This window comes from Chelonoidis abingdonii, chromosome 14 (assembly GCF_003597395.2).
Source record: "Chelonoidis abingdonii isolate Lonesome George chromosome 14, CheloAbing_2.0, whole genome shotgun sequence".
NCBI lineage: Eukaryota > Metazoa > Chordata > Testudines > Testudinidae > Chelonoidis > Chelonoidis abingdonii.
Genome location: NC_133782.1, coordinates 40,593,297 through 40,605,527, shown reverse-complemented (window position 1 = coordinate 40,605,527; position 12,231 = coordinate 40,593,297). Strand labels below are relative to the sequence as shown.

General features: G+C 42.9%; 1 protein-coding gene across 1 annotated transcript; it reads left to right on the top strand.

Moving 5' to 3' along the window:
* Nucleotides 1-11,169: 11,169 nt before the first annotated feature.
* On the top strand, nucleotides 11,170-11,888 carry LOC116815846 (ribonuclease-like). The gene has a single exon (XM_032764548.2). It carries the CDS (start codon nucleotides 11,197-11,199, stop codon nucleotides 11,707-11,709), a length of 513 nt encoding a protein of 170 aa, XP_032620439.1. The 5' UTR covers nucleotides 11,170-11,196; the 3' UTR covers nucleotides 11,710-11,888.
* The last annotated feature ends 343 nt before the right edge of the window (nucleotides 11,889-12,231 follow it).

Sequence of the window (12,231 nt, the reverse complement as noted above, 5' to 3'; positions counted from 1 at the left end):
TGACCTGCCTTAATGCCAAGCTCTTAAGAATATAATTTTCGTATAGCTACACAACTCCTTAAATATTAGCTGTACACACATTTCACAGTGATTATGACAGCCAATGGGCTACTGGCTCTCAGTAGAGACATCACATACACCCTTCAGTAAGCTATTACTAACTGTCTGACCCACAAGATCCCTGTAAAACACTAGGCAATCCCTGTGGCCTTGACACATTAGCACCAAGGGATCCTAGGATCACAGCACTGAATCAGCTATTTCCTCACAAGGACTGGTTATGTATCTCCCAAACCCTGCCTGGAAGCAAGACAACCAAAAGTCATTAATATTCCACTACTCTGCCCTAGTAGAACAATGGGAGTGCTAAGAAGTGGGGGTCGTGGTGGATAATCAGCTGAACATGAACTCCCTGTGCGATGTTATGGCCAAAGGGGCTAATGAGATCCTGGGATGCAGAAACATGGGAATCTCAAATAGGAGCAGAGAGGTTATTTTACCTCTGTATTTGGCACTGGTGCAATTGCTTCTTGAACTCTGTGTCCAGTTCTAGTGCTCACAATTCAAGAAGGAGGTTTATAAATTGGAGAAGGATCAAAGAAGAACCATGAGAATGATTAAAGAGATAGAAAACATACCAATAGTGATAGACTCAAGGTGCTTAATTTAGTTAGCTTAACAAAAGGTGAAAGGGTGCTTGATCACAGTTTATAATTACCAACATGGGGAAAAATATTGAAAAAGGGTTCTTCAATCTAGCAGACAAAGGTCTAACTCGTTCCAATGACCAGAAGTTGAAGCTAGACAAATAAGACACATATAAGGGAAATAAGGTATAAATGTATAACAGAGAAGGTAATGAACCATTGGAACATTTTACAAAGGGTTGTCATGGATTCTCCATCATTGACAAGTGAGAGCTCAGTAGATCCAGCCCCTTGTGCTGAGACAGGGCCAAGAAACTTAGACCATCCCTGACAGGTGTTTGTCCAACTATTTCTTATAATCCTCCAATGACATGGAATCCTCAACCTCTCTTCCGCAGCTTAACTACCTTTAGAGTTAGAAGGTCCCCCTTTAGTCTTCTTCCCTCAAGGCTGAACAAGCCCATTCATTTTAACCTTTCTTCATAGCTCAACTTTTCTAAATCTTTTATCCCTTTTTGCTGTTCTCCTCTGAACTCTTTTCAATTTATCCACATCTTTCTTAAAATGTGGTGCCCAGAATATTAGCCTTTTATGCAACTGCAAAACGTTGTTGACTCATATTCAGTTAATTATCTACTATAACCCTCAGATCTTCTTCAACAGTATTTACACCCAGCTAGTTATTCCCCATTTTGTAGTTGTGCATTTGATTTTTCCTCCTTAAGGAAAGTACTTTGCACTTGTCTTTATTAAATTTCATCTTATTGATTTCAGACCAATTCTCCATTTTTGTCAAGGTTATTTTGAATTCTAATCCTGTCCCCCAAAGTGCTTGCAACCCCTCCAAGCTTGGTGTCATACGTAAATGTTATAAGCATACTCTCCACTCCATTACCATGGTCATTCATTAAAATATTGAATAACACCAGACCCAGGACTAAACTCTGCAGGATCCCATTAGATACACCAGCAAATCATTGGTAACTACTCTTTGAATATGATCTTTCAACCAGCTGTGCACCCACCTTATTGAAATTTCATCCAGAGCACATTTTCCTAGTTTGTTTATGAGAAAGTCATGTGAGACTGTGTCAGAAGACTTACTAAAATAAAGATATATCATGCCGGCTACTTCCACCCTATCCAGTAGCTCAGTAATTCTGTCAAAGAAGGAAATTAGGTTGGTTTGGTATGGTTTGTTCTTGACAAATCCATGTGGGCTATTCTTTATAACCCTATTATCCTTTAGTGCTTATAAACTGATTATTTAAGAATTTGTTCCACTACCTTTCCGGGTATCGAAGTGAGTCCTCTTTGCTCCTTTTTTAAAGGCAGATACCATGTTTGCTCATCTCCAGTCCTCTGGGACCTCTCCCGTCCTCTAGGAGTTCTTGAAGATAGTTGCTAATCATTTCAGGATTACGTCAGCTAATTCCTTAAGTACTCCAGGGCAAATTTCATCAGGCCTCAACAGCTTGTATATATCTAACTTACTTAAGTATTCTTTAACCTGTTCTTTCCCTAGTTTTGCTAGCCTTCCTTTCTCCTTGTTGTTAATAATTAAGTGCAATCAGTATCTGGTCACCATTAACCTTTTTAGTGAAGACAAGCAAAAAAGACATTAAACATATCTGCCTTCTTGATGTCATCAGTTATTAGCTCTCCATCTCCACTAAGCAGAGGATCTACAATTGTCTTCCTCTTTCTCTTGTTCCTAATGTATTTCTGGAACCTTGCCTTATTACGTTTTATGTCCCTTGCCAGATGTGACTCATTTTCTGTCTTAGCTTTTCGGATTTTGTCACGACATGCTTCTGCTATTCTTTTGTACTCCTCCTTAGCAATTCATCCATGTTTCCACATTTCTAGGAATCCTTGTTGATTTTCAGGTCATTAAAGAGCTTCTGATGGAGCAATATTGGCCTTTTAATATTCTTCCTAACATTCTTTTGCCTTGGGATAGTTTGTGGCTTTACCCTTTATATTGTTTCCTTGAAAAATGTCCCGCTCTCCGGAACTCCTTTATTTATTCCTTTTATTTTTTTCCCATGGGATGCTACCTATTAGTTCTCTGAGTTTGTTAAAGTCGGCTTTTCTGATGTCTGTTGTCCTTATTCGGCTGTTCTCACTCCTTCCTTTTCTTAAAATCATCTATAACTTCATGATCACCTTCACTCATATTGCCTTCCACCTTCACATTCACAACAAAGTCCCCTCTGTTGGTCAGAATCAAGTCTACAATGGCTGTGCTCCTGATTACTTACTACATATAGAAGAGATACCAGCTGAACAGGGACCCCCGTGACTCCTAAACAAAATTAGGACATTAGCTACTTCTGGAGCTTTTTGAAATACAAGGAAATATGGACTCAAGGCTCTCATTCTGCATAGTAATTATACCTGGTGGCCTCAACCCCAATTTGGCGGCTCCATCAGCCTACATGCCAGGAACGCTCGAGGCAAAAACAACATCCCACGCTCTTGTAGCTTATTCCAATCTTCAGAGACTCATTCTATGGGATGGACACAAGTATAAGTAGAGAGAGAGAAAGAGAAGAGTGTGTACAGAGATAGATGGATGGAGAGAGAGAGAGAGATGAATGTTTGCAGGGATAAATGGATAGAGAGACAGATGATTGTGTATGGAGATGGATAAACAGAGAGTAGTTTTTATATTGATTTAGCTATTATTCTCTTGCAGCCCCTGGATTCAGATATACCAACATAAACAGACATTATACCAGTATAACATACCCCTTTCTGTTGATGGCAACAAGCTATATCCATATAAGCACCTTTCTACTAGTATTCACATGCCAAAAAGGAAAATCAAAAATGTTTGCATTTGTTTCCATGTCTCATGCTTGGGCTTGTCTGTGTGTTTGTGTTGTGTGTGTTAGTGTGAGTCTTGTGTGTTTCATGTTTTGCCTCGTATGTGTGTTTTATGCAGTTAAATCCCCTGCTTATGTGAGTCTTGTGTGTCTCATGGGATGTTTCTTGTGTGTGTCTGTGTTTTCTGGGTTGGGTGCATTTTGCGTGTCTCCTCTTCCAGCTTGTGTGTGTTTGTATCTGTTGTCATTGTGTTTGTGTTTTGTGCGGTTGTGCCTCTCACTTGTATCATTCAGAGTGTTTTTGGTCTCCAATATTATTTCCTTTGTGTCTTGTGTGTGTATCCGAGTGCATTTCTCTGAGTGTCTCTTTCCACATATCATCTTCCTTCCCTTGCCTAGAGCCAATGGGAGAGCAAGTCAAAACTTCAACCCAACTTCCAACACAACTTGTTCCCTATGAAATCTCAAGTCCTCTCTCTCTCTCTCTCTCTCTCTCTCCCTCTTAGTTTGTCTTTCCCCATCTCTCTCTCTTTCATTTTTTAAAATTCCAAGGGCACACTTCCATCCATCAAAAATAGGGCAGACACCCAATGACATCCAATGGGATTTCTTTTTCCTTCAGATAATTACTCTTATACTGCAGGAAAAGAATAAGGTATCACTTACATGCCAGGATTTGTCATATGTATCATTACATCAGCCTTTATCATTGCTAATTCAATGCTTAAAGTCATAGTTAAGTAGTTTTTTTAATTGTGAGTGCAAGTCATTGTGGTGCTCCTTTCTTGCTGTTGTAGCCTTTATTGGTTATGGTATTGAACAATACTGATAACCCCTTTTAAACTCTAGCATTAGACAAAAGTCCAGGCTCCATGGCTACGCCAGGATTTAGAACATTAGGGTGAACACCACCACGTGGGCTAGCATTACTATTGGAGACTTGAGAAGCATGTGAGAAACACTGAGCACATTTAATCAGATGTACTCTTATTAAAAGTCTTATCACTTAGAAACTCCAGTTTATATAACTGTCACAGAGACTGCAAAGGTTAGAAATCACAAAATGTCCAACACTAGTATATCAAAGTCTTTCATACTCACATATCCATGAGGAATCCTGAAATGTGGTGGCTGGCTCCAGGTGAGGGTCAGGAAAAGATGACTTTCAGGAATTGATGACCTGCATCCATCTGCCTGTTATATGTACACCCACCAAAGCTCATTAATATGCTTGAGGATTAAACCCCTCCTGTCCTGTCCATCTTTAGGAGTGTGTCCCTGATATCACTGGGGGACTCTTCACCTGATAGGCCACTCGGATAGTTCTTCTTTCAACTTATTAACATTTACATCACCTTATCACAATAGTAAAATGTGCTTCCTTAAGGAAGTCTCTAACATTTCGGTTACCAGTGGCCATCTTGTGGTGCCTACTGAGCTTTCCTAGGTACATTATCCAAATTCATTTTTCATGTCATTTTTCAAAACATCAGCATACAAATGTAGACACAAGCTCAGCAAATTTATTAGTCACTAATATATCTTTGTAATATAATCAATTAATCTGAAAGCCTAAAGCCTAATTTGGCTAAGCTAAATATCCAGCAGGCCCAACCCTGTAGGCTTCTTGCACTTCAGCTTTAAACCTTCAGCTATTTTTTTTACCTATTACCTACCCTGTATTTGTCTCTGATGTCCAGCTTTTATACTGAGTTAATGTATTTGTTGTAAACTGCACCACACCACAGTGTGCGTGCTACCTGCAATCTTCAAATCACCAAAGAGATGTAGATGCTTAGTGTCCCCTAATTTTCATTGCTTCCAGACTCTTTAGTCTTGAGCCAGTCAGTGACCTCTGGGTCAGTGCCATTCAGCTTGAGAAGACCTCAAGGGAGCACAAGGTGAAAAGAGCAACCATCCAGCCAGTACCCTATTCAGCACCATGAGTGCACAATGGGCTGTTCTGGATGCCCCAGATACAGACACTTTTGGCACAATGGACATGGTATCACACTTGAACTTGTCTCTATTGAATTTCATCTCATTGATTTCAGGCCAATTCTCCAATTTGTCCAGGTTGTTTTGAATTAGAAGTACTTCAACCCCTCTCATCTTCGTGTAATCTGCAAATTTTATAAGGATACTCTCCACTCCATTACCCAGGTCATTAGTAAACATATTGCGTAGTAGCAGACCCAGGACTGACCCCTGCAGGACCCAGTGTGACAGTGAACCATTGATAACTACTCTTTGAGTACAGTCTTTCGACGAGTTTTTCACCCACCTCATATTAATTTGATTTATACCATAATTCCCTAGTTTGCTTATGAGAAAGGCATGTGGGACTGTGACAAAATCCTTATTAATGTCAAGATATATTATGCTTCCACTTGGGCAGTAGTCTTGGTCAAAGAAGGAGATTAGGCTGGTTTGGCATGATTTGTTTTTGACCAATCCATGCTGGCTATTCCTTTAAACTCTACTATGCTCTAAGTGCTTACAAACTGATTGTTTAACGATTTGTTCCAGACTCTTTCCAGGAATCAAAGTTAGACTGACTGGGTTCTCTTTGTTCCCTTTTTAAAAAACGTTAGTTACTATGTTTTCCATTCTCCAGTGCTCTGGGACCTCCCCCTTCCTTCATGAGTTATTGCAGATCCTTGCTAACAGTTCTGAGATAGCTTCAGCTGGTTCCTTAAGTACTCTAGGATTAATTTAATCAGGCCCTGCCAAATTTAATATCTGTAACTTACCAAAATATTCTTTAACCTGTTTTTTCCCCATTTGGGCTTGTGTTCCTTTCTCCTTCTTTTTAATATTAATTGAGTTGAGTATCTGATCACCATTAACCATTCTAATGAAAAGTGAAGCAAATAGGGATTAAACACCTCTGCCTTTTTGATGTCATCAGTTATTAGCTCTCCTTCCCTGATAAGTGGAGGATCTACAATTTCATTCATTTTTTGCTTGCTCCTAGTTATTTAAAGAACCTCTTCTTACTGCCTTTTATGTCCCTTGCTAGATGTAACTTATTTTGTACCTGAGCATTTCAGATTTTGTCCCTACATGCCTGAGCTATTCTTTTGTACGCCTTAGCAATTCATTCATTTTTCTGCTATTTTATAGGATTCTTTTTTTGATTTTCAGTTCATTAAAGAGCTCCCAATGGAGCCATATTGGCCAGTTACTATTCTTCCTAGCATTCCTTCACACTGGGATAGTTTGTTTCTTTGAGAAACTGCCAGCTCTTCTGAAATCCTGTATCTCTTCAAATTTCTTCCCATGGTACTTTACCTACCAGTTGTCCAAGTTTCCATGGTCTTATCTCACTCCTTCCTTTCCTGAGAACCATGAAATCTACCTTTTCGTGATCACTTTCACCCACATTGCCTTCCACTTTCACATTTGCAATCAGTTCTCCCCCATTGGTCAGAACTAAGTCTAAAATGGATGTGCCCCTGGTTACTTCCTCCAAATAGAAGAATTATTGGCTCAACGTGGAACATGACCTCCTTAGTGAAACTAGGATATTAGCTAGTTTGGAAGCTTTTAAGAATGCAAGGAAAGATGGGCCTTTGACTCCCAATCTATATGTTAATTATACCTGGGCCTCTTCCCTAGTTTGGCCGTGCAATCCGAACTACCTGCCAGGAATTCTCATGACAATAACAACTTTCCATGGGCCAAGAGTAATTACTAGTCATCAGAGACTCCTACAGTGGGATGGGGAAAAATGTTACTAGATGAAGAGGAATATGGGTGTGTACAGGGAGGGACTGGTGGAGAGAGAAAGACAGGGAGAGAGGGAGGGAGGGGGGGGGATGTTTGGGGATGGATAAACAGAGAGCAATATCTGTACCAATTTTACTATCATGCCAGTACTTCTATTACTGTGGATTCAGATATAATAGTAAAATCAGGTTTTATACCAGTACAGCTGATTCCTTTCTACTGAAGGCAATAAGCTTTACCAGTGTAAGCCCCTTTCTACTTGTAATCAGTGAACAATAAGGAAATCACAAAACTCTGTGTGTGTGTGTGTGTGTGTGTCTGTGTCTGTGTCTGTGTGTGAGACATCTTTCCGTGTATGGGCTCATCTGTGTATTTGTGTGAGTCAGTCTTGCATGTTTCATGTTTTGCCTTCTGTTTGTTCGTATATTGTGTATTTGAATCCCTTGTTTGTGGAAGTCTTGTGTGTCTCATGTTATATTTCTTGTGTGTGTGTTTTGTGCGTATGTGCTTTTTGCCTGTTTAGATCTTTTTGCGGTGAGTTTGTGTTGTATGCAGTTGTGCTTCTTGCTTGTGTGAGTCAGAGCTTTGGCCGTGCCCCTTGTTGCTTCATGTGGTGTGTCTCGGTCTTGTTTCCCTTAGTGCATCGCTTTGAATGTCCTTTGGTCCCAAGAAGATGTAATTTACTCTGCTCATCTGTCCATCTCTTCCACTGTGTCCTTGCCCATCTCACTCTCCTTTCGTTATTAAAATTCCACAGGAACATTTCTGCCCCTCATAAAAAGAGCAGACATCCAGTGGGGGTTCTTCTTCCTTCAGAGAATCATTCTTATCCTGCAGAGAAAGAATAATGCATCACTTAGATGTCAGCATGTGCAATGTACATCAGCCCATCACCTGTTGTGATATTCTGCCAACAACAGATGTTTTCAGTTCCATTACTCAGTGGTTCAAACGCTCGTTCTGGCAATTGGGTCGTGTGAGTTCAAGTCTTGCTGTGGTCACAATTAATTTGTGCTAGGGGCTTTTGATCCAGTGGTGTAGTCTAATTTCCTGTCTTCCTTTACTGACACCAGCAATTCACCAAAGCAATGTAGACACCCGGTTTCTCTTATTTTCATGGCATCCAATACCCTTAGGCACTTTCCAGGGAGGCTGCAAGTCAGGACTGAGGGGTACTGGCAGAGCTGTGTGTGGAAGAAACAGGGTAAATGGGCCTTTAAATTTACCCTGATTATAAAATCAGCTGTGAAGAGCAAAAATTGATGAAATGTCCAGTCACATAGAACAATAAGAGTAGATTGGGAAAGGTACAAATTGTGACCGAAAGACCGTGTTAGTCTAAACACAATGGCCTCCCAATATAATTCAAGACCCTGTGTTAAGATCAAACACGAAAAGTGTGGGACCAAAAATCAATGGATCAAAACTAGTGTGTCATAAATTAGGCCTAAATGGTGACCAAAACAATGATGAGGGGCTGGTCCACCCATCCCTCCCTTTGAGGTCCTTGAAAAAGGCCAGTTTGGGAGATAAATTGAGGGAGGAGAGGAAGAAAATGCAACAATTACTGATCGAACGCAGGGGAAGCAGTGAGCTTTACCATCATGGCTGCCACCCTGGCCATCTCCTGGAACCATGGAATCCAGCATGACACCTCTGGGCCTCCTTCATCCTAACCCAAGAGACATCTTGACCAAACCAGGAGACATAGAGAGGGACCCAGATGACATGACCACCCACCTCAACCAGTTCCGTCTAAGTCCCAGCCACACCTGCGAGATGAGATTTTGTCTCCCCCACATCATGTGTTCTTTTTGTTCTCTGCCTTAGTTCTTGTCTTTCCTACCCCTCTCCTTTGTCTTTCTATCTAATAATAGTCTGACTTAGCCAGCCAAGACTGGATATTTCACAACACGGTTGTGAGCCTGTGTCCTACAGAACCAGATGCGGGTACCAGCCTGCCAGGTCTCTGAGAGACTGATCAGACCGTGATGCCAGCTCTGTGTTTCTTCAGTGGTGCGGCTACAAAGGAGATCCAACACTAGAGACAGAAGCTCCATTTTCTCTCTTTGCAATTCCCTTTTGTCCTGTTGTGTGTGTTTGTCTTGTGTTGTCTTCTGAAAAAAAGAACTGTAGCAGCAGCTGCTCCGGCCCATCTCAGCTAACTTCTTTCCTTTTTCCTAGAAGGACATTCTTACCATCTTCACCACTTCGGAGACTTTGGGGTGGGGGTGGGAACGTTCCTTCTAAAACTATGCAGCTGAAGGGAGATGGAAGAAGGGGAGGCTTTTAAAATGAAAGCCTTACTTAAAACATCTGAAATATAAAGAATTGAGTGTGACTCTTTTTCTATCTCTTTAAGGACTTTTAATGGTGTGTTTACCATGGGACTGAGCAGGCTGGATACCAAACCCTGAACCGTGTTTAAATCTGCTTAACGGTGGCCAGTGATAGAGGCACATAAACAGCTTTGACGCTTTGGGCCCATGTTTTCCATCTGAATGACTACAACAGAATCCAGAGCTGGGCTAGCAGAGGGCTGCAGCCCAGGACTGGGGTGAGTTTCTGAGCTAGGCTTGGATGAGGAAGGTGCCAGTGGGTCAGGACTCGGGGTGCGTCTACACAGCGAACAAAAGGGTGATTGCAGCAGGGGTGGGCGTTCCTACATTAGTTTTATTCTAGCTAACATGAGTAACAATAACAGTGGAAACAAAGAAGCACAGGTTTAGCACAGGCTGGCAACCAGAGCTGGTACTCCAGGTAGCTGGTGAGCTGGAATTGGAGCAGCTATCCTGCAGTGAAGTCTGTGCCGCCCACTAGCCTTACCCACAGTAACAATTAAAGCTGGAATGTCTTCGTCCACCTGCTCTACAATCACACCTTTGCTTGCTAAGTAGACAAACCTTTAGATGTTTTTGTGGAATCCGCCTCTCTGAGAGAACACATGCTGTTTGTTCTTCACCCATGCCCTGCCTGCTGGGCCACTGATTTTAATTGCCAGCTGTCAGGAAATTATGCTAATCCAATTGCTTATTAGACTTCCTCTTCCAACTCCTCCCCCTCCATGTTTGGTTGAGCTCTATATAACAGACGCCAAGATGGGAGGAAGGATCAAGGTGAGGTTCAGCTCGGCAGACACCAGGATTCATCTCTCTGATGACAGGTATGGGGTGCCAGTAGGTCAGGACTCAGGATGCATCTACACAGCAAACAAAAGTTTGAAGTGTTGGATACAGAACAAGGCTGGGGCAGGGGGCGACTGGACTAAGTTGGGGGTGAGTTACACATGGCACAGGGGCAGGGCAATATCGGCCTGCCTTTAAGACTCAGGACACCTGGGATCTATCCATGGGTCTGGGTGGAAAAATTGGAAAGAGTCCAGTGGAGGGCAACAAAAATGATTAGGGGGCTGGAGCACATGACTTATGAGGAGAGGCTGAGGGAACTGGGATTGTTTAGTCTGCAGAAGAGAAGAATGAGTGGGGGATTTGATAGCTGCTTTCAACTACCTGAAAGGGGGTTCCAAAAAGGATGGATGTAAACTGTTCTCAGTGGTAACAGATGACAGAACAAGGAGCAATGGTCTCAAGTTGCAGTGAGGGAGGTTTAGACTGGATATTAGGAAAAACATTTTCACTGGGGGGTGATGAAGCACTGGAAAGGGTTACTGAGGGAGATGGTGGACTCTCCATCCTTAGAGGTTTTTAAGGTCAGGCTTGACAAAGCCCTGGCTGGTATGATTTAGTTGGGGACTGGCCCTGCTTTGAGCAGGGGATGGGACTAGATGACCTCCTGAGGTCCCTTCCAACCTTGATATTATATGTTCTATGAATAGTGGTTAGAGGATGAGAAGGCGGATCTTGGTCAGGGTCTGTGCAAAACCTGGCACAGAATGGGGCAGGAATAATTGGATGTGGAGGGGCTCTGGGAACAAAGTGGGGTGGGAGGGGATCATGGGAGTGAGAGGAGATAATGGATGGAGTTCCATGGAGAAGATAGAGCCCTGCCCTCAGCTGTCTCCATCCATCTTCTCCCTACCCCCACTGCAGGTTGATCCAGTGACAGACATTGCCATGGCTCTGAAGAGACCCTGCCCCGCAGTCCTGCTGCCCCTCGTCCTGCTGGTCGCCTGCCTGGCCCTGGCCAGTGGGCAGCCATGGGATTGGTTGAATACCAGATTCCTGAAAGAGCACGTGAACAACCCCAAGAACGAAGCTGCCAGCAACAGAGCCTACTGCAAAATGATGATGTTGGACCGGGGCGTAATCTGGAAGTACACCAACACCTTCATCCATGAGCCCGTCGACACTATCAATGCCATCTGCAAGGATGATGGCATACCCGTTGGGGGCTTCAATCGCAAGAGCAAGAACCCCTTCAAAATCACCACCTGCACTTTCAACCTCTTGACCTTCTCTTTCGATGGACTCAGTGGCACAAGCAATATTGTCCTCACCTGCTTGAATGGACTCCCTGTGAAATTTGTGAGGAACATTTAGGACCCAGACAGGGTGCGGAAGGCAATAAGGGAACCCTGCTGCTTGCTCTAACCCTCCTCTGTCCCTTCGAAACTGGCCACGGCACCTGGCTCCTCACCCACCTCTAAACACTAGTGAGATGGTATACGTGTTTCCACCCCTCAACCTCTGCTGCCTCTAGTGCCCATTATAGAGCATAGCCGCCCCTTCCCCACCCCCACCCCCTGCTGCCCCTAGTGACCATTATACAATATAGAGACCCCCTCGCTGTCCCCATCCTGTGCTGCTTCTAGTGCCCATTATACAGTATAGCCTTCCCTTCCCCACCCCAACCCTCTGCTGCCCCTAGTGGCCACTATACTGTATAGCTGGCCCTTGCCTGCCCCTCACCCTCTGCTGTTCCTAGTGGCCACTAAACTGTATAGACGCCCCTTCCCCATCTTGTTAACCCTGCTGTCACATGCCAGCCATCTAAAAGCCTATCCTTATATTAAGAAATATTAATCAGTTTCATGGTCTTGTATTGTGTATTCAGCCTGATCA